Source organism: Sander vitreus, chromosome 1 (assembly GCF_031162955.1).
Source record: "Sander vitreus isolate 19-12246 chromosome 1, sanVit1, whole genome shotgun sequence".
Classification (NCBI taxonomy): Eukaryota; Metazoa; Chordata; class Actinopteri; order Perciformes; family Percidae; genus Sander; species Sander vitreus.
This window is the reverse complement of record NC_135855.1, coordinates 1,092,481-1,115,688: the sequence shown is the minus strand read 5'-3', so window position 1 is coordinate 1,115,688 and position 23,208 is coordinate 1,092,481. Positions and strand designations below refer to the sequence as shown.

At 41.6% G+C, this 23,208-nt stretch overlaps 1 protein-coding gene across 4 annotated transcripts in view; it reads right to left on the bottom strand.

Moving 5' to 3' along the window:
• Window positions 1-13,267, bottom strand: part of kif13ba (kinesin family member 13Ba) — a 43,385-nt gene extending 30,118 nt beyond the window's left edge. For 2 of the 4 annotated variants that reach the window (XM_078267657.1, XM_078269227.1), the window contains exons 1-3: window positions 12,248-13,193; window positions 11,710-12,037; window positions 5,344-5,437 (exon numbers count right to left, since the gene is read on the bottom strand). In XM_078267657.1, the coding sequence (XP_078123783.1) occupies window positions 5,344-5,437; window positions 11,710-11,779 (164 nt within the window). In that variant the 5' untranslated portion in view covers window positions 11,780-12,037; window positions 12,248-13,193. Of the gene's footprint in view, window positions 1-5,343; window positions 5,438-11,709; window positions 12,038-12,247; window positions 13,194-13,214 lie in introns of those variants that run through there. The other 2 variants (XM_078268427.1, XM_078270007.1) reach the window with 2 other exon arrangements.
• Window positions 13,268-23,208: the final 9,941 nt, after the last annotated feature.

Genomic DNA, 23,208 nt, shown 5'->3' with positions numbered 1-23,208 from the left:
AAAATTCCTCGGCCAGGCCCAGACTCTGGATGTTCAGACCCGAGCCTGACAGCCAACAATGATTTCATGTCCCTTACCAGACCTAAGCTCAATGCTTATTTCACAAATTCATACCAGCTCACACAGTCAGGGTTCAGCCTCATTCGTAGAAAAATCGGCATATTTAGATATAATGCTGGTGTCTGACTATGCATCGTTGGAAAGGCACACCACATGGGCAGTGATGACTATGGTAGCCTCCTCACATATTTAAGAGAGGGACAAGTGCACCGTTTTCTCTGCTCCTTCCTTCTGGAGCAACTACACCGCTAACGAATGGAAAATTTATTGTTTCCTCTTCACTCCTTTCAGTCTTTAATTCTTCGGGCTTAATGCTGACTCTTAACTCTCTTCACATTTACTCTGGTTTAAGGTCAGGGATCACATTGATGCATTTTAACTCTCCTCACTACAGTCCAGACAAACTCAGTTTGTGCTCATGGTGATGTATTTATAGGAAAGTCCAATATTCAATGGGCTGCTGAACAGCAATCGTTTTAATGCACCATCCCTTTCTCCTACTGCTCTGATTTTCTGACAAACAGCTTGTGAATGCGATGTTGTTTGGCACCTAAGAAGTCTCAGATGATTATGACCAACACAAACGCACCACACACTGTTAAAAGCATTTGCTGCAAAATGTTTGCTATACTTTTAAAATAATGTTTTTTTTTTATTCAGACTTCCTAAATTGATTTTGTTAAGTCAGTAGCATGAACTGTCCAAAGCCCTACCTGAGCCTGGCCAAGTGGTCTGAAACCAGAACATTGTGGAGAAAATGAACCAGTGTGGCCTGTGGATAAATGACTCTTTCCTTTATTTCTAACCCTGTTATTATGTTAGTGGGCTGTTAGAAACTCCCACCACCACATGGTTGGTTCAGGCTGTACTGTTTAAGCACTTTGCCTTACCCTGCATCAAAATTCCAGCTTTCTAAATTAATAAATATACTGTAGATCCTTCAGACACACACAATGTCCAACATCATTCCAAGAGTCAGGTCGCACAGTCCCTTTTGTGTATCTCTTTGGAAACCAAGCCGCTTGTGTTTGCCTCACTGATGTCTGACAGGAGACAGATCGTTGTCAGTGTGTGTCAACATCCAGATTCACCAATCCACTGCAAACAGCCTCAGGTCATCATGCAAGCTGTAGTGTCTGACAACATGGCTGCAGGGAGGTTAGCTGTTTGCTTATCAGACAGACGAGTACAAAGTGACCTGGCCCTAAAGATCAAACTCTGGAGGTTAGGACATCCCTGGTGGTTGAAAAGAGATTCAGGGAGGGCAGGTGAAAAAGCAGATAGGACACAAAATAAAATGTATGCCCTATGTAATGTAAGATTCCCAGTACCAGACAGCAGAACAACCATTGTAAACCTTGGCTGTCAGAGAGCGTAGAGCTTGTGCATCATAGCATTACTGTTTTCTTTGATAATCCTCTATAAGCAGTGCTTAAAGAAAGCCCAGAACTAAAACTTCATAAAACAAGTTACCACTGCAGTGAGTCACAGAGTGGCAGCGTGAGGAACTTAAGTCTCACTGCCCAGTGTGCACTGCTGGTGGAAAAACTGAATCAAGACACAGAAGCAGAACACACAACTGACAACCGAGGAGTGAAAGAAAAGGAAAATGAGCTTCATGTGAGGTCCTTTCATGTTATTCATGGGGGAGAACTAAAAAATATTCTGAGGATGTTTTGATCAGGTAAACCACAGGCCCCAACTTCAGTCCAAACTGAAATTGCGTTTTGCCCTCTGAGGATAATTTCCCAGTCTATTTGTTAGCAGGTACACAAAAACAGAGGTAAAAATGGAAAACAGCTTTGATTTGAAATAAATGTCTATACTCAAAAAACAGGTATGTGCCAATGTTTTAGTTGTAGGGCATGCAGACAGAGTCCACTTACTAAGACAGTCAACACTTACAAATGATAGTTCTACTTTCCAGCTGCACTGAACCATTTAGTGGATAGATATCACATTAACCCCAATGGGTTTTACCAAACAGTTTCTGACAGCCATAGAGAAAGAGAAAATCTTTCATCTATATTTAAACAGAACTAATCCTTAGCTTTGGCATCAACTCCCACAAAAACACTGGTGCAGACATTTTTTTTTAAAATGTCAGACTGGAGAGATGAGGAGTCTACTGCTGAAGATGGTGAATACATGTCATAGGTAAATGTACCATAGGGGATGATGAACAGAAAGGTTTCATTTCATCACAACAGAATTGGCAGGCATTACAATTAGGGATGTAACGATTAGCGGTGTAACGGTAGACCACGGTAAAAATGATAACAACAATTACCATTTTCATTTAAAATATTATTATCACGGTGGATTACCACGGTGTGGAAACCGCGTGTTCCCAGCTTCACCCGAGTCTCCTGAAGTCGCCGCGCGGGCGCACTGCATAGCCTACAACGTGTGTTTCTTGAAGTTGGAATCATGGTGGAAGGAGGAGATGACAGCGCTCAAGACATATATCAGCTTTGTAAAAAAGGCCATAGTAACACTTGCTCTCTCTCCTGAGATGATTGACCAATCAGTGACGAGAGTCATCGCTTTGATGTGTATTGTGATGTGATTTGTGCAGATAAGCCATAGAAGTATAGAAAGAGTTTGGATACACTCAGGAAGCTGCACTCTTTTATGCATTATCTACTGCAGATATGTCAGTTTTAAACAAAGGGCATCCTCGTAATACAGTTAGCTAAACAAACACCATGCACCTGGAACATCCAAACTTTACAGCATACTTCTATTATGCACCCACTCCAGTCTTTGTCAACTATTAACAAAGCAAAATGCTGAGTAAAAGATGATTCTTAGATGTAAACAGTATGGAAATAGAAAATGGAAAACAAGCAAACAAAATGCCAATAGCATCTGCACGCTGAGAGCAGCAGTCTGTCAGTCCATCCTCCTGCTGCTTCCTCGCTCCTTTGTCACCGAGCAACAGAGAGATAGAGAAACTACAGCTCTGCTCTTGTTTAGTCCTCCATGAAAGTCACTGGGGTAAGTTTATGGTCGACAGATGCTTGAGTCTCCTAAGTCAAGGAAGGGGCTTCACGGTCTCTGACAGCGACCCGGAGTTAACCTCCCCCTGTGTTGCCATGGAAACGGAAGAGCTGAGAAAAAGAGAGGAAGCCAGGCAGTGGGAGTTACGACCCGACGGAGTGAGGGAAGAGAGGAGCGAAGTGGTCTGTCTTTTCATGTATAATTGTCTCGGTCTGCCGCTGTCTCGCTGCTGCCGTCTTTCTTACAGCCAGAGGCACCTCTGACAAACACACACAGAAACACATGCTGCTGCTGTCTGCACCTCAGCCTGAGGCCAGCCTTATTCACTACTGATCTGGCAGTCTTCAGTCAGCTCCCCTAGTCACAAGAAGATCTTTCAACACAGCTGGCTTCCTCCAAGATGGCGGGTCGGTAGTCAAACATGGCCTACTGGCTGATTTTGAACCATTACATAATTAAGTTAAGCAGTTGTAATTATTACAGTTTCTCATTACAAATGGAGGTGATTAACTTCACAGTTAAGTCCTCCCGGTGTTATATTTGCCACAGCTTCCTGGGCCTGACCACTACTGCAATACTCCCTCACTCAGACACCCCCCGACAAGACACACACAGAGTACATGCAGCCACCCATTTTTGTTCTGGCCAATGCAACCAAATCTATCTCGCCTAATGCCTCAGAGACACCCAAGACTTCAAGCACAATTCAGCATTACCCACAAATAGCAGCTGGTTAACAGGACGGCATATGGGTAAAAGCCAAGAGAGTGAAATAAGTGGTTTGAGTTGAAATACACCTGTCTCTAGGAGGCCCAACCGCTGGTTAGTCAGCTTCCTGCCAAAAACTACATCATGATGACAAAGGAACAAAACTAATCAAAGACAAGCTTTAAAAAAGTAGCAATTAAGGAAAGGATACAGGGAAATGTCCACAGTCAGGATAGAAGAAACGTAGAACAGCTGTAAAATCTATGGATCTGTGTGAGAGCAATAAAAAGGTAGCTACAGAGTTCCAAAGCTTAAGAGTACCCAAATTGGCACCGTTAAAAGTATGCCTAAATAGCTATTAGCACGCAGTTCCTGTTGGCAATGTTGCCATGGATGTACAGACAACTATCCCTAGATTACTTTGACACTTAAAGGCTCTGACACACCAACCCGACCACCGACCGTCGGCAGAAAAGCCAGTGTGACTGATCAGTCTCCCAGAGTTGGTCAAAAAGTTCCTCAGAACACACCAAAGAGACGCCAACTTGAGCGTACGTTCTGCCCGTGCGCGGGACGTAATATGTCTCCATAACAGCAGGCGGTGCTAATCTGTATTGTCGCCCAAAAAATGAAAACCGGCAGCTGATTGGACGAACACGTCACGTGGGTCTGGCTTCTCCCGAATTTCAAAACAGACCATAATGGCGGCTCATTCGGAATACAATCTCATATTGTACTAAAATAGTTCACTGAAACGTGTTTCTGAAAACATTTTAAGAGAGAAACAGGCCGTGCAGTTGCTGAATCTGTCTTCATTTCAGATCAACAAAAGGTCAGTTTAAAAGATTTTCATCAGATTTTCATCACGCTCATCCCGCTTGTCATTTCCGGTAATTGGTCATTGAGTCTGACTGCCCACTGGCCGATTCAACAAGTCAAATCGGCCCAAATAAACACAGATAGCTCCTCCGACTGACGACGGCACGGAACACACCGAACAGACTCGAGTCACCGACCTCACCAGACTGTCAGATGGCCGATAATCAGGTTGGTGTGTCAGCGCCTTAAGAAACCTTAAAAACATGATGTTTCTAAAGCAAGTTTTTGATTCGCGATGGTAAGACAAGGGAGAAGATGGATTTAATCATATCCTCAGAATGTTTAAGTAATACTGAATCGAAATTTCAGAGTTATGACTTAGAAAGAATACCATTTCACGCTAATTGGGGCAATTAGACGATAAGGGTTTTAAAGTCCCATAGATAGCTCTATGAGCTGTTTGTGTTGATTAGAGGGAGAGTCTACAATAACTAACTCACTATTGCTTTTAGAACACCTGCATGCACCTGTCCCTTTCACCTCACTCGGTATCTTTACCTCACATAGCTCCCTCTGCACCCAAATGCATTCCTTTTCTTGGTGTCAAAAAAGTACACGAACGTTAAATGTGAAATCCCCAACAACTCTTTTCATTTAGTGCTCCATAAAATGAATACTGTAATACACTGTACCTCATTACAAAAAAAACATTGTTGTGGACGTAGAATGCAGTCAAGCTACTGACAAACGTACCTGGAGTCTGCTTTGCCCAGGTTAGCTCCGCCAGGATGGAGGATCGTTTGGTTCTTCGCCATCTCAACGATACATTTAGTGTTTAATTCCTTTTCTGTGGATCAGACAATACATAGTGTTACGAACAAAGCACTAAACCTCACCACAACACATTTCTACTGTTATCCTTGATTTTTTCAACATTATTACACAAGTTGTATGTCGCTTTGCGACATACATCTCCAGCTCCATTTCATTACAAAATAGGATAGACAGTGTAACAAAGATATCACAGTATCAACAACATACAGAAGTACACACCTATGTCCCTTAGATCCTTCCCATGGTGGGAATACAACTGCAGAAACTTACAAGCCACCTTGTAAACTTTGACCCTTTTACCAGCCAACTTAATGTTGAGAAATGACCCAAAATGTTTACTGTCCAGTAGTAGTCATTTACTGACACAGAAACTTTTACAAGCATTAGACCAATAGCTACTTCTTAGTTTAAGTTGCATTATTGATAAAGCACAAGTTAAATAGCATAATAGCTTCCTGTGAAACATCAAGCTCTAACAATTGTGGGAGTAGGCCAGGAAACATCAACTCTGAAAATGACCTTTTACCTTGGAGTGAGCATTACGCTAATCAATAAAACAGGACTTTCCAGGGAATAAGTTAAACACACACACACACACACACACACACACACACATTATCAAGGTTGTAGTTTTGCAAACTACAACTTTAATGTCCCATTAAGAAATACAGTACTTAAGGAAATTAGTATTTAAGGAATGCATGAGTACAGACTAAATATCTGATCTTTTTTTGGTAAAATAAATATCTCAAGTGTTCCTAGTATAAAGCACTACATATTAGGCTTGTTTTCATAGCTGAGTCAGTCGTATAACCTTCTTATAGAAGCCTTGCTGTGAAAGCAACCAGCAGAAGTGTTGGAAAATAACAACATGAAGTGCACTGGAAATTCACGAGGCTGGTAAGTCTCTCCATTCATCTTTCTTACCAATGAGACCTAATGATGGTTGTCTACACACAGGCTAGGTGCTGCCAGCAGGTCCTGGGCATCCAGTTTTTGGCCGAACTGGTTGTGCATTAAAAAAGGGCATTTGGCAATAGGTTACTTGCAGAGCAGACTAATTTACCAGTAGCTAAGTCCAGTATTGTACTGCTGGTGAATGTTTGTAGCCTGGGGAAACCCTGATGAACTTCCAGCAAATTAGAGATTTGCTCTGCAAGTCCTTCTGGCCAAGAGCCCATTCAAGCCCATTTCCAATTTTTCCAAATCGAGGCACCAATCACAACCATTGAGGCGGGCTTTACACGATGACAATAGTGCAGCGACGGAAAACAGCTTTGTGTTTACATTCAACATGACGGCCACCAAAGCTCAGCAACCCGTTGATGCCGCTGTCGCTGCTACATCACCCGGATCGTTGTCGTCTGATTGGTTGAAGGACTATCCAATTGCGCCCAGAGGCATTTGAGCGGCGTCCGTTGGTGATGCCCCTTTGGAAATGAGCTGTGAATTAAGCTTGCCCAGACCCACTCTCAGTTACAACCGAGAAGGGTCTGGGGTCAACCAGGATACAATGTTTGGGCCACAGCCACTAAAATATGACATGTTTTTCTTGAATGGCCAATTGCTGCAATGTACACTACACTACCACATAATACTTAATTTCTAAAATAAAAGATGTCTTGTTAAGGGTCACAAAATATAAAATTTACATAAATAGGATGTCAGTAATACGGTCTGCTTTTAATGAAAATAGTCTTGATCTTGGCCTGTAGAATGTCAAATTCATGCTATTTAACCTGATAAGATACAGGTGGGACTCAGGATTCTTTGCCCCGCTGTCTGGCTGCTGGTGGGGATATCCTCTTCTATTTTGCCCCCTTTCACAGAGAGGTCAGAGGTCAGGGCAAAAACAGCACTTCTTTATTTGCAAATCAGTGTTTTCTCAGGAACACTACAGCAGAGAGGAGAGAATAAATAATGTCCTTCAAATGTATGCCCTGGTTCGAGCCTCCCAGGTAAACAAGCATCCATCCTGCTAAGAAGTGTACTGGATATCTTAGCACTGTAGTGACCATCACCATTTGGCCCAGTATTTACATATAGACTGCTACATGTCTAAGACACAACCATTCCCCATATGACTAAGCATGTCTCCATTATGCAGCAAGCATGCAAGTATTTTAAACTTTAGCAAATGTGTTAGGACAGGATAAACATTCTGTGGTATTAATTCCTTTCTTCTCCAAGACCTGTCTAAAGCAGTATTACACTGTGTCATTTTATGCTATTACGCCTTCAGCTGCTTTTTCTGACCAAGGCATGACTACTCTGAAGCAGAGATGCGCACATAGAGTATCATGAATTAGGGTAAGATTCTCAACAATCAGTGCACTATCCAGGGTTGATTAGAGTGTATAGGACACAGAGCCATTTCATAGACCTTTCCTCAATGTGTGATGACTTCCCCAGACAACAACGTATTACTTCAGTGATAATGCTGTTGTAAGAAACTTAGCATACTTGCCAAACAGTACCTGGCCATACAGGTTAGGGCTGGGCAATATGGAGAAAATCAAATCACGATATTTTTGACCAAACACCTCAATATTGCAATGATATTGTAAGTTTGACAATTGGTGCTTTCACAAAATATCTTCCACATTTAGATTTTAGATAAATAACCATCATAATGTGGATATAATGACTAAGTGGTTAAAGGCAAATAATAGAACAGTTAGAACAGTCCGGTAAATTCAGAAAATGACATCACTTTACTGTAATGCAGCCTTTAAAACCAGGAAAAGACTAAAGTTACCATGTAACAATATTACAATTCTTCAAACTCTAAGACGATATCTAGTCTCATATCACGATATCGATATCATATTGAAATATTGCCCAGCCCTAATACAGGTCCAATCTGTTCCTGCCAAGAGTGTTTTTAACTGCTGGTTAAGAAGGTGGTCAGAAGGCTATGCATGTTTTACATGACTAATTGTTAGCATGGTGTTGTTTTCCTAACAAACACACACCAAATTACCCATTTAATCTTTCTGTAATGACAGGTAAAATAAAGAATGTCACTTCACAAGTTTTTTACTTTTTTCTGAAAGTGGCTGCTCAAGTAGACTACGCTAACTTACCATCAACAATCAAAATCTACCATAATTTCCCTCACTGAGATACAACGGGGGAATCCCAACCCGAGGAGCTCTACGTCTGAGGAGAAGCTAGCCTGTGCAAACCAGCAACATTAGGGATTTAAGGCTAAACCGTCTGTTAAGAGAGCCTCAACACTGCTGTTCCTGGCAGGAACACAGGGGTAGAGCCATGGAAACTTGGTGTCAAAGGTCAGAGGACCTGAATCACCCTCCAATCCTTCTGCTGTCAAGGACACTCCAGAGCAAAAAAAGCAGGGTGAGCCAACAGAGACAAAAGGAAGATAAAGTTAAACAGGGGGACTGACACAAACATAGAGGTTGCACTTCCTCTCTTCTTCTGTTGCTGCTGCCTACATTACCCATGTGCCCCTACTGCTGCAGCTGGACTTCCTGCTTAGCAGTAGGGATAGTGTGTGGTTATGAGGATAAATTTACCCATTGTTATCTGCCTCTCCTTGCTCCATAACCAGCTCACACTTTCCACTTCTCTGTGGTCCTTCCCTGGGCTACTGGTGCTGAGGCTTGGCACAACAGCCCTGACATCAGCCAGGAAGCTGATTGGCCGTGGTGTTGCCGTTGCTACGCCTGGGTTTGCTCTGTTCTTCGAAGGCCACAGCCATGGGAACATGGAGCATTACGCAACGTTAGCAAATATTCATTCAGACTCACTCCCTTCCTGTCTTTGTCCAGCAAGGCTGCTACACCACCTCTCCTCCTCAACCTGGGATACACAGGGACAGTGCCCTCAAGGTTAAAGAAGCCTGCTTATTATTTCAGTGTCACAGGTCTGAATCCCTGCACCAGCTGGGAACATGCGATGGAGGAAAGTGAATGTGTATTCCTTTGCCCTCCCTTAACTACTGCTACTGTGTCCTGAAGCAACTGTCTCGCAGCAGAAGACAGGGAAAGAGCTGTACCTGAACTGAGCAGCTCAAAATGTGTGAAGGCCTGAATAGCAAATGATGTGCTTGAAAAGAGCACCAAGGGCAATTTTTCTAGGGGCTATTGATATGATGGAAGAATTCTGTGTCCACTCAGAGCTTTAAGTGGTATTTGGGGGCTATTTGAATTCATAAAAGTCTAAACACTGGTAGATATGGACAGAAGCTCCATTCAGACAGGGATCAGAGAGGCACTACTGGAAACGTGGCACTGCTGGTTCCAAACCCTTTCCCACTGCCTTTAGTAAGCCATCAATTTGCCTGCTTGTTTTCCTTCACCAAAATCATAATTGCTTTTTCTTGCTGAGCAATGGAAGACATATGCAGGCATTTGCTTACAATGTTAACAAAACATGTTTGGCATGATTGAAAGTGAGCACCAGTGAAAGCTGGACATGCAGGTAGTGCAGGTTGCTTCTCTTAAACACCTGGCTGCTGCCAGGAGAAAAAATACATAAAAAGGACTCTTTGTTGGACTTTGCTTCATTGAACTCATCTTCTTTTGAAAGTGGATTTTGGGTGCTTGAATAATGGTTATTTTCAACAACAACAAAAAACAACAGTGGGGGTTGTGTGTTCTTGACTCAGTATTATGTGTTAACTCAACAATGGAATTAAAGGAAACCACAAATCAAGCAGGTGTTTCTGTCAGACAGTTTGCCATCACCTGTACCTGTCAGATTAGTTGGATAAACTTGAATGACTATGACTTTTGGACATGGGCATACTGGGAAGTGGTCAGAAACAGAACGCTCCTATTATAAATAAATTAGATGTGGCCACAGTAAATCCCTACCTTTGTGACTCTAAATATACCTGATCTGAAGCTGAATTCCACCAGAGCTAAACTGTAGCCTCTCTATCCATCTCACCATCTACATAACCACAACCCTGGTAGTCAAATTACCCAACATCCACTGACTCATGTTTGTCTTTCAAAAACAGAAATACATGGACTTTCTGTGTGTCCAAAAGAAACCTTGCAGCGAGCCATTTCTGAAAAAGTCACCCAGACTGCTGAGTTTCTCTACATTAAGAGTTCATAGTAAATCCCTGCCTATGGGAAAAGTGAGGCTATCCACTGCCCTGGTCTTGTGACCGACTTCTCCAGCTCACAGAGGGGGGGAAGAGATATACACGTGATTCATTCTGCCAGTTGTCAGTCAACCACTGCCTCAGCAGCTCTCCTCCTCCTCCTCCTCCTCCTCCTTTCATGGGACATGACACATGGTCTCCTACAGCAAAAACACGGCTTGGCAATCGACCAGAAAAGGTCATCCGTCCTTTACTGCATGCTGCACTGAAAATTAGCAATATAATTAACCAGAGCATTTGCACGCAGATTTGTGTAACACTGTGCCTTTGTTACCCAGGCTTTTCTAGAATTAGGGATGAGGATGTAACAATGTGTAGACATGTAGCAGCCCAGGACGGATTGGTGGACTAAAGATACATGCATGTTGGCCTAACGTAAGTGAGACATTGTTGAAAGGAATAAGAAAAAAAGCTTCTTTTTCTAGTAGAAGATACTGTGTAACCGAGTGCACTGATGCATCTAAGAAGAGTTTTTTCTGACATCTTGCTGTTGCCCTCCTTAAATCATACCAACCCACAGCTATCCTGTGAAACTACTGACTTGCCCCACTGTTGCAGCAAGTGACAGATGAAGTCAAGAAGCTATTGGCATCTGTATCAGTCAGCAAAGGAGCCAAAGCGTCTAGCATTTTTAACAGTAGATTGCACACAGCAGCTTAGTTTTAAATCTAGCAGTAGCTGGATGGCTGAGGGAAAGCCCTACGGCAGCACTGTACAAACATGTGCCATACAGACCACAGCTTTTTTTATTCTGCAGTAGCTCATTTAACTAATGGGTGGTGATTTCTGACTGGCATCGCATTCCCAGGAAATTGAACAGGGAGTACTTAAAATCAAGGCAGTCTCCTGGGTAGAGTGTTATTGTAAAATGCTGGGGGGGGGGGGTTACAGTTAAACATGTGGCCTATGCATTATATGAACCTGAGATGATCTATCTCTAATATTGTCAATCTGATTTTGGTGTATTCATAATAATAATAATAATAATAATAATAATAATAATAATGAGTTTTAGTCTATACATAATATAGCCTCAATGTATCCATCGTGTTAACCTGAAATTCAGACAATGCAGACAGATGCCGTCTCCATATTCAGCATTCATTTGAGAGTCAGTGTATGTGAGCAGACTGAAGCCCTCTCACCTCTCCTGTTCATCGGCCGTACACGAACAGCCACCTTGACATTGGCGTCGTCCAGGCTGGGCTCCCCCATGCTGACTCCTTACCCAGGCGGCGGATGTAGCGCTGGTCCGAAATAAATCAGCTAAACAATCATCCAAAAGCCTGGAAATGTTGCGCTAGCCGGACTGTCAGCCAGCTAGCTTAGCTCAGCTTTGCTCCATAGACCAGGCATGTCCACGGGAAAACAAAAAGCCTGGGCAAAATCCCGCAGGAAGCCAGTCGCCGCCGCTGCTTATCTTCTTCTTCTGCTCATATTCCAGGCTAATTTAAATCCACAGAGACGTGGAGGCTAGAAGGGAAAGGAGAGATGTAAATTAAGCAGCTGGTGGATGTGACTGAGCAAACGTATGCTATCTGCACGGCAAAAAACGGGCTAGCCAGCTAATTTTGCCAGGCAAACTGAAGGGCAGCAGCGACAGGAAAGAATAAAGTTTTGGCTATTTCCAGCTGATGGACTACATAACATCCACAGACACAACCCAACCTTCGAGCTACATACCTTGGTGGACTCATCCCAGAGGTGACACCGCTAACCTACAAGTACAACCAAGAAAGCTCCCCAGAGAACCGCCTGGCGATGATCTACTTCTTCCCGACGGAATCCACTGTCCTCCCTCTGTACAGTCTATGGTCGAGCTACAAGCAGCTAGCAGCATCCGCCCTTCCGCTACAGCATCACCTCTTCAAATTAAAAGCGCATCGTTTAAACTCGTCCGTCAAACTTTGAAATCGAACTAGAAGATACACGTGATGTGACAGTTGTTTCTCAAGACAAAATTATTGTTTTAGGATGAGCTAAAACATATGCTACATTTAGCTAGTCCTGATTATATAACGTTACAGTATAAAATAGGTCCTGAATGCATTACTTTTCTGCGCCGCTAACGTTAGCCAAACCACCAAAGAAGCAAGGGACTGCTGTCAAACGAATTGGAAAAACTTCTGGTCACACGCCTTTCACAGTTAAATTATCTTTTCAAACTAACGTCAATGTAGTTTAGGTCAGAACCCCTAAAATAGCTAACGTTAGTTAGCCTAAAATAACTCCAGTATACTGCCCTCCCTGCCTCGCCTAACGTTAACCTCACCCACCGCATTAGCTAATAACGATAGTTAACGTTATAACGTTATAGACCTAATACTAACTACGGATTCGTTTGAAGTACATGCACCTCTTAACATTGACTGTTCCGTTTAATTTTGTCGAAATTATCTGTTGAACATGTTTACATTACTCTATTAGTTTAGTCTTCACTCTGCGGTTTCCACACCAGGGGGACATTAAGTTGAACAGCCGTAGAAGACTGTTAACCGACTAGCTAGTTAGCGAGTAGATAAAAGTGCCGGTCAAGCTCGATTAGAAAGAAGTCTACTTAAAATGTTACACGCCACCCAGAAGAAACTGACTAAATAACAAGTCACGGTGCCCTTCTTTTGGATAAAATATTGGGAAAAATGTCTGTTACCAGATGTGTTCAAGACCCCAATCAGTCACGCGACACTTCCGCTGTCCACCGTCAAACAAGGTTAAACTTCCCATTATAGTTTTCAAAATAAATCCAGTCCCATTATGACACATTAGAGTTCAATTCAGTTCGATTCAGACCTGATTCAGACATGATTCAGACATGATTCAGACCTGATTCAGACATGATTCAGACCTGATTCAGACATGATTCAGACCTGATTCAGACCTGATTCAGACCTGATTCAGACCTGATTCAGACATGAGTCAGACCTGATTCAGACCTGATTCAGATAGAAAAAACTCAAAAACTCACAATGCAGCTATTTAAAGCAAGTTTCCACCTATATTGTATCTTTTACAATAAACAATAACAAAAACAACTTTGCCATTTTACATGCTGTCAAGTATAATACTCAAATGGAATGCATTGTTTAAAAAATGTGGGTTTTGTTGTCAAACACCACACTATATAGTGCACAACAGTCTGAAAGATACTTCATTTAGCTGACTTTTGTCAGAATTTTTGAAAAATGTTTATAAGATGAGATAAGCATATTGATTAGTTGCGACAGTTGCAGCATCACAAAGACAGAAATAAGTATGCTACAGATAAATAGAGAAGTAAAATAAACAAAATGAAATACTAATAAGAGAAAGACACAGTTACAGGTTTAAAGTATGAAGTTATGAGGTAAAGTGAGAACCTTTTGCATGTTTACTGTATGTTTATGTGCGATGTGTCGCCAGTTTCTGTTCTCTTGACTGCCCAAGACGAATTTCTCAGGAAACAATACAGGCTTATCTTATTTTATCTTTCATAAGCCATAATGCCATTTAATGTAATGGCGCATAAAACCAACCTTGGTTTTAATATGTATGTAATGTTTAATAACTGTAAACATTGAGTTCATGATTAGCAAATAAAATCTGTGATTATATTCTGTACTTTGATGTATAGATTCATTAGTACTGACATTGAAGATGATAATTTGCACAATACACCCTACCAACTCAAGGATTCATCAAGATGAGCATTTTATCATCACTATTGTTTATTACAGATAAATAAATAAACGTTTATTGATATGTATTCCTTCATGACTGAAAACCTTTATTTATTTATATTTAATTCTGTAAATCTTGTGTCTAATCTAAAATAACAGCAAAAAGCTTTTCTTTTTAGGATTAGCTATTATTCTGAAAACAAGTACCGGAAATAGAGAGACATTCTGCAACGAAACAAATCAACTTACTGGAAGGTTTCTGACACCTGCTGAACACTAGTGGTACTACAAGATAACAGTATTATACAATAACATATATTGCCTAATATTAGGCATTTTCTGGCGAGTAAGTGGTTGCATTTATGTGCTGTGCCTGCCTCCGGGGAGGGGGGGGGGTTTGTGAAGCCAGATGGAGGTGCATGGTGAAAAATGAAGGAAAGGATGATGATGGCCTACAACAGATATAGTGAGGGCTTCTTCACCTTTTTTTCTTGGGAAGAATGGATCATTAGTTCACCAAACAGGACTTCACCCAAGTCTATATAAGTACATTTTAAATCCGCTTCCACAAACCAAAAAGAGGAATTGGTCTCTTCACTCATCCCTTTTTCAAAGGAAATGGGCCCTGCAAATGTTCCTGTCTCAACCAAAATGTCTCATAATTTGTTTGCCTAATCATTCAAAGACTTTCTGTGTTTTGCATTTTAAAAACAGTGTGTACACAATCATCGTGTACTGGCTGTTGCTAGGATCTGATCAGTGGAGCAGGTGAAACCACAAGAGGGCACTCTGCTGTCAAATGTAGCAGCATTGAAGTGTAATGTGGTGGAGGACAACACTGGCTGTTTAACATCCCTTGCAGTGTAGAATTGACCATATGTTTAACCTTTACACAGCCTACTGCAATTCTTTATGGAATTAATTTAAAGTATATTTATGTGGACATTTTCTTTTTTTTTTTAAATATGATCTTCTTTGTTTGTTAATATTAGAAGAAGAAGAATGCATGCCTTCATTTATCCAGCAAGGGAAAATTCACTCTGTTGGTACAGTTTTTACACACATTACACACATATTGCTTATGGTTTGCCTAATGATAAGGGAGTGGAGGTAATAACGTACAGTACAATCTTTCTAAATTTCCCCCAACATCATTCAAGCTTACCTAAACTAACCCCTTTCTCCCAGGTGAACAGCAATCGGAAAGGTGACCAGAAGGACAGAGCGTATTCAGCTCTTGTCGTCACAGCGTTGAGAGAAACATGCAGACAGAGATGGTCCCCCGCCTCATTTTCCAGGAAACATTTACACACCAGCATCTGCTGTCATTGCTTATGTCTGAAGGATTTTCAGCTGTCATTTTTTTCTACTGGCTGGCTTGGCTCCCAGTCTGGTTGTTGGTTGTTTTTTAAAGAGTGAAAAAAGTGCATTGGCCAGCTATAGCATTCCATTCAAAGATTAAGACTTAGAAAATGAAATGTATGTTTGAAAATAAAATATACAGTATCAACACTACTGCAACAGTATTTGACTGTATAAAATGTCAATGTATTCTGTACCCAAAGGCTTTGCATAAGCCAGAATAAACCGATAAAGCACCAGGATGTAAATGTAATCTCATTGAAATAATGCTCTTAAGCAGTAAAACGGTGAGATGGCTAGTTTCAGTATTGAAGTGTTCGTCGTACTTGCTGGTCAAACACTAATTCACATTTTAGAGAATAAATCATTTTTCTAACAGTAGTCTGTTGTAAGATTAAGAATACAGTCTGTATTTGTGTTAATCATGTTTTATGATTATAAACAGAGTGTAGACTAAAATGCATAGTCATGACATAAAAGATATAATTCAAGCAGTCAGCTTGCAGTCAGAAGTTAGTGGGCAAAACGAATCAGGCAAGTAGACAGGTAATCTAATGTGGAGTCAAACTGTTTCAGGCAGGTAATACAAAGGTCTACACAATGAACATAGACAAACTGCAATGGTTAACTGAGAGTTTTTATGTTTGTATGTATATGAGACAATACATCCCAATTCAATTGCTGGATCCATTCAAGGACTGGGCCCAGGAAGAAGGGTCCCGAGACCTGAAAGCCTGTGATTAAAAACTTATTTAGGCTGCTAATGAGAACATGAATTTATGTCTAGTTTCAATTATTTAGGATACACCCTGCAAAAAAAAACTAGTAATACAACATAGACATGTTCTGACTAAACATGTTGATGAGGATCGCTTGAATACTCCTTTAAAGCATGAATTAGCACCCAATGGATTCTGGCATACTAAGACCTGCAAAGAGTACAGTGGTTGGATCCTCAAAATTCATTAAAAAAGACAGCTGCATTTGCAACCACATTTGAAGGAGCCTTTGTGCCTTGTCTCTTCTTTATGATGTGTCCCTTACAGACATGCAAACTTCCTACCATCCAGCCCCTAAAATGGGGCACAAAATGGCTGATGGGGAACAGGTGAACAGGCAGGAGGTGGGGTCGGCTGGCAGAGAGGGACACTTGCTAGGGGCAATTAGTGGACAGATGATGGCAAATGGACTTCAGTGAGACTCATCCAGGCTGAGGGAGTATGGGAAGGGAGTGAACAATGACACCCTAGAGGCACGTTACACACAATGCATTGTGTGCTTCTGGAATTACCTTTGCACAATGTCCAATAGAAAATCAAGTGATAAATAAGTTTAAGTAAAACATTCAATGTTTGAGGACATATGTATGAAAATATACTATCTGCTAGTTTTTATCATTTATGACTTTCAATTAATAGGCTGTTTAAGGCCAAGCACATTTCATTTCATTTTCCCTCTGTTCCCCCACCCCTCGCTCTGCACAAAGCCACTCACATGACGTATAGTGCTACGTAAGTGCTGAAGTGAATAAGGGGATGTCAAACAATTACTGAATCATGCCACTCCTCTTATACGTACTGTAGGAGAACTGGAAATAACAGGTTTAAACAGAGGAAGTGGGGGGGGAGTACGGAGAAGACAAGGATGTCACAGCTGTCACCATGACACACTGTAAGTAACTGGATAAAAACAATCAAGTTTCACCCCACAGGTCTGTTTACTTTCTTTCAAGCTGGTTCATTCAAAGTAAATGTTTGCACCCCAAAACCTTAGAGGCTTCGAGTGATTAAGACTCCCACGGGGGTTTTCTGTGCAAAGGGCATAGCCTGTTTATATTATTTAATTTCATGTAATGAGGAAGTAGCCTTTTGTTATCTCCCTCACACAGATACATACAATAAATGTCAAATGAGAGGTCAGAGGTCAACAGGGAGAAGCACCCAGGAAGGGAACACATTGAAAGGTTAAAAGGTAATTACACTCTCAAATTCTGCTAGAACCCTTTCTACCAACATATTTAAAAAAAAAAATTGAACAGAGCAGTGAGGGAGCAGCTGTAGGTGTGGTCTTGTGTGTGAAATAACCTAGTGAGTACAATTTTATTATTAGTGATAAAAATAAACTACATAAACTACAATAAACAACATCCAAGTTGTGAAAACAAGAGCAACAATTCACAGCCATGCTAGGGACAGTGGAATAAAACAAGATTATGAGGAACAAGGGAGTAACAATTCTGCATTCAGAGGAAAGGAGAAATAAATTAAACTAAGTAACGTATTTTTGTTAATACTGGCTCTGGGGTACAGTAGTGGGAAACAAAAGTTTGGGGAAAATGTTGCACCCACAAATCATGTATCCATGTAACCATGTATCAGCTAATTTATATAGCTCACATTACTGTATTGTATAATGTATCATTTTGCAGAGCCAGCATCGCTGCGTCTGGAGCTTAAGCTAATTGTGATTGGTTTAAAGAAATGATTGTTTTTGTTCTCCTATCCCAAAATGTATCTGTGGTGTAGCTAGACCTATCTCCACAGCGCTGTGGAGATAGGTCTGGCTATGGGAGACTACTCTGGCGGTAACTGCCAACTGAAGAATGCAGCACAAGCCTACAGCTTATTACGCTTCTCACAGTTGCTCTCGTACCTTTTACTCAAATCAAAAATAAATTGAATGGGGGTTATCTGTCAATATACAAACTAAAGTGCATAAACTGTATACAAAATAACACATAGCTACAAGTGAGTAAAGATACAAAATAAAGTGCATTTACTGTAAATAAAACAGGCAAATTCTAATACCCTATACGCTACATTAACGACACTAATATTCTGCAGAACCTATAAAAATGAACACATTTCACAGTTACAATATGCTACCAAAACTGTGGGGTAACGAAAGGGGCTTTGGGAAACTAAGATGGAGGGGATAATGAAGAACACATAAAAAATAAGGTTATGCTATGTACAGCAATGTATGTAGGGCAATGTAGTTGTAGTTGTGTGTTTTGGGGTAAGAAGCTCAATGAAAAGGTGACGAGGTACAAATCTTATTTAGCAACATAAAAGGGATTTAACAGGTTAAACGCTAGCCTACCTCATAGACAATTAAACCTATCAGCATGTTAATTGGATTGATTACAGTGTAGGTGCTGTTGCTTTTAATGGATGAAGTACAGCAAAAACAAACACTCTTTCACTTTGATCATGGCAGTTATGAGGGAAGTGTCCCCAACCGAAAATCTGACAAAAACTACAGATATATGGTTATTATTTGCTCCTAGCAGGCATGTTTGTCTAGCACTGCAGCAGCTCATAATGGGTAGGCTGGAGTAGAAAACAAACGTACTACAAATGTACTTTCCTCAAGTTCACGGCTATGAAAGGCTTGTATTGTTATTTAATACAACAGTACAGGCAACAATAGAGTAATGGTAATGCAATAATATAACACAGAGGAACCTATGAATTAGTATTTAAATAACTTTAATGACACAGTAAAAAATAAGATATGCGGTCAGTAATATAAATCTTGACTGTTCATTGCATTGTATTTTTGTAATTGTAAGTAATGGTACACATCTGTAGGAAATTGAACTTTCTCTTGTTCTGTATTTCTTTTGCCCTGGTGTGTGTGTGTGTGTGTGTGTGTGTGTGTGTGTGTGTGTGTGTGTGTGTGTGTGTGTGTGTGTGTGTGCGTGTGTATGGTGATGTGAGTGATAAGGGTGCAGAGGTGGAGGGGAAGGTCTGACTCCTTATCTGCTCCTTCGCTGAGATGACTCGATTACTGTAATTGTTCCGGCCACTAATCAGACCAAAGCAGGAGATGGTGTGTGTGTGTGTGTGTGTGTGTGTGTGTGTGTGTGTGTGTGTGTGTGTGTGTGTGTGTGTGTGTGTGTGTGTGTGTGTGTGTGTGTGTGTGTGTGTGTGTGTGTGTGTGTGTGTGTGCGTGTGTGCGTGCGTGTGCGCGTGTGTGCATGTGCGTGTGTGTGTGTGTGTGTGTGTGTGATGATTAGCTGAAAGATGGATGTGTTGGGGATTCTTAACATTAGCTAAGCTGTTCTTCAACTTGGCATACACAACAGGTAGTGTCGTTTGGGCAACCTCATTGGTTGCAGCTGTAGTCTATGTTTTCCAGTGTGTGTGTGCTTTTTGTGTGTGTGATATCACACTTTGTCAATAATTCCTCTTACAGATGATCCAATTAAAGGCCAATGGTACATTTTTACTTTATTTTTTTTGACATTAATGTTCCACAGAATGTTTTTTGGTGTGTTTCATTATTCTCCAGCAATTAAGGGCTTGGGTTGCCTTGCTCAAGGACATGCTGACAGTTTGACAACACAGTTGACAGGATCAGGAGAGCACTACACATTCTTCCTCCCTGGGTAGGCAGTGACAATGTGATATATTAAATGTTCCACAAAGTGGGGACATTAACTAGCTTGTCTTGTTTCCTGGTCTGTCTGCAGCAGACAGCAGTCACAACAGGTTACAGGAGCCAGCCGGTGATTGGAGGGCTGCCCGGTTGAATTCCCAAAAGGCTTGGGGAAGTCCAGGCGGGATGAAGACATAATTGAGTGATGCTACCCTCCAGCAGTGTACTGTACACACACACACACACACACACACACACACACACACACACACACACACACACACACACACACACACACACACACACACGGTTTCAGTGCTTTTTTTTATAATGATGTCTGTTACTGAACACTATTTTTTGCCCCCCGGGTTATTCCCTCTCCCTGTCTATCCTCACTCAATCAAGGTTAAAAACAAGGCTGTGTGATACTTACAGTACTTTTGGGAAACTAAATTGTTAATCAGACAGACTTGTTCAGCCCAAAACTTAAACATGTCCTCTAGTATTTCAACCTGATCTCACAGAATTCCGTGAAATGAACACGGCCCCTTAAGTTAAGGAAAAGGTTGTGGGTGGGCTTACGTTTCCATGACACGCGGGACAACAACAGGATGGTTGGGTTTAGGAAAAGAAGAACGGGACGGTTACGGTTGGGGACACGATCGCCGGTCTCCTGGGTGAAAGTCCTGTGTTGTTTGACCCATCCACCGCCCCAACCAACCTCCCTACGCAGATTTTCGGGCTTTCATACTACTCGCTAGCGTAGTCGCTCCTAATGCTACGTCATCTTCTCATTGACTTAACATTGGCATTATTTTCCATGGTGGCCACATGGAATTTTCACACAATGCTTGCCACCACCACGTAATGTGGCGTTCCAGCCAGTTAAATATTTTATGTTGAACAACACTCTAAACTTGTTAGATACAGCCCAGTCTTGACTGGGCTACCCAGTCTGGAGAATATCGTTTTAGCATCTGAACATGATCTGAGAGCAGTCCACTTTTGAACATAGTCACGACCTGAGCGATGTGATGTCATCCTGTCCATTACAAGAGGCAAAGCAATGCATCAAACCTCCCACATCTCACAAAACTGAAGCTCCAGCCAACCAAACCCTAATGAGATCTCAAATGGTTGCTTAATATAATTGTCTTTATTGCCTATTGCCTCAGTGCAGGGCATGGCGGGGGTTAGGGGTGCAGTTAGTGATGGGTGTGTGCACGGTGGGGGGGGGCGGAGGTATGCGGCTAAAAGCAAAGCCCTGTTCAGGAGACAGTGGAGATTGCTCTTTATGGCCTTGGTGGCAGAAGTCCATGCCAGAATATGGCCGTCCATTACAGCGGGCTCTATAAGGGTAATGACTTTAGCAGCTTTATAGCCATGAGCTCATTACTTAGACAGGCCAATCTCATCAGCAGCCGCCCCGGTGACCAACAAAGCAAACTGGTTCGGGGGTAAAAACAGGCCCAAGGGTTTTCCCTGTGCAGTCTGGAAGAAACTGTGTCTTGTGTAGACAGAAGGCACCACACATAGACAGAAGATGAGGCTTTCCATGGGTTTTGATGGTAGACTTTATTTCCAACTGTCTTACTGTGCAAAAGACCCAGGCTATGATGTACATACACTGACAAAATGATAAAGGTTGTTAAAATGTCTGGACATTGGTGGGTCTTTGCGTGTCTGCACAGTATGCATGCTTGTAAGTTTTTTTTGCAGATACAGAATCTGTAAGCCTCCAACAGACAGGCAGACAGTGATGAAAAACAGCAGCAGCATCATCATCATTGACTGTTCCTTCATCGACTCATCGGCCTGGTGCTTCCTGGGTCTGCAGTGTTCAATAGGGAGCTGCAGGAGTTTGTTAGTTTCATCTCACGCATCAACCACTGACAGATTTATTTTAAACCCAGAGTTTGATAGTACACAGTGGTCTAGAAGCTAGGGACGTGGCTTATGATGGCCAGGGTAAAATGCAATTTCACGTTTGTTTTATCCCGTGTTCAGCACACCTTATTTTGTGCCTCTCATGTGCCACTTTCCTACCTGCCTTATCTACCTCAGTTGCTGATTTCCTTCAGTACAGTATGTGATTTTTTTCCAAATGTATGTTGAGCCCTGGTTAATATAATAATGTGCATACTAGGTGGCCAATGTGATGGCCACAAAAAGATGTTTTTTTCCAGCTGCCAAAACCAAAATCCTGCCCCACAAAGAAACAAAACCTGATTGCCAGACAGAATATTAATACTGACCCTTCTGCAAAATCTTACATTACATTTTATTATATTGTTTAAAGTTAATATTGATTTGACCTGGCCTGGGAACGCTCGGATCCCCCAGTCGGAGCTGGTTAATGTGGCCCGGGAAAGGGAAGTTTGGGGTCCCCTGCTAAAGCTGCTACCTCCGCGACCCGACCCCGGATAAGCGGACGAAGATGGATGGATGGATGGATGGATGGATGGATTGATTTGATTAATATTAAAGTTACTATATGTTACTTTTAAATTTTTCTGAAACTGTAATGTTCCATCTGATGATCATAAATGACTTGTACCAGCAAATAAGTCTAACAGTGAAATAAATGCTAGTTTTATATAGTTTTTCTTAATGCCTCTGCCCGGGTTTGATTTTTCCTGCAAAGTCACAAAATGATCTACGGCAGGTCGACGAGCTACAGTCACACATTCTGATGGGTCACAGATTTTGGCTGAACACTGGAAAAGCCTGTGTTAGTGAGTATGCAGGTAAATGGTAGCAGGAAATGTCTTTATATAGGCCTAATTGTATTTACATTTTATTTGAGAAGTTATGTGTTGTAGTTATGGCTGATACCGGGGCAGGACCATCACAGGAAAGAAGGAAATTAAACGAAGAACAAATAAAAGCCAAAAGGGAAAGGGAAAGAACTGACAAAACCGAGTCAATCTCGGTCAGGCTTTCAACAGATGGAGACAATTACGGGATTGTACTGTAAATGATTCAAAACCCACCCTGAATTGGCCCTCAGGTATGTTATACGTCTATTTCATTCATAAGATAACTTTACAATGCGCGATGTGGTTGTAAACTATAGCCCCCCTTCCATTCAGCGCAGACGTTTCATTCCTTTTAGTCCGTGTTTGTGTTGGCCTACTGTTTTCTTTTCCCTTGTCCCCCTGTACTTGTGTAAAGCGTCCGTGGGTTTCATGAAATGCGCAATATTAAGTTATTAAGTTATTATTACGTTGGTTGCTACAACAA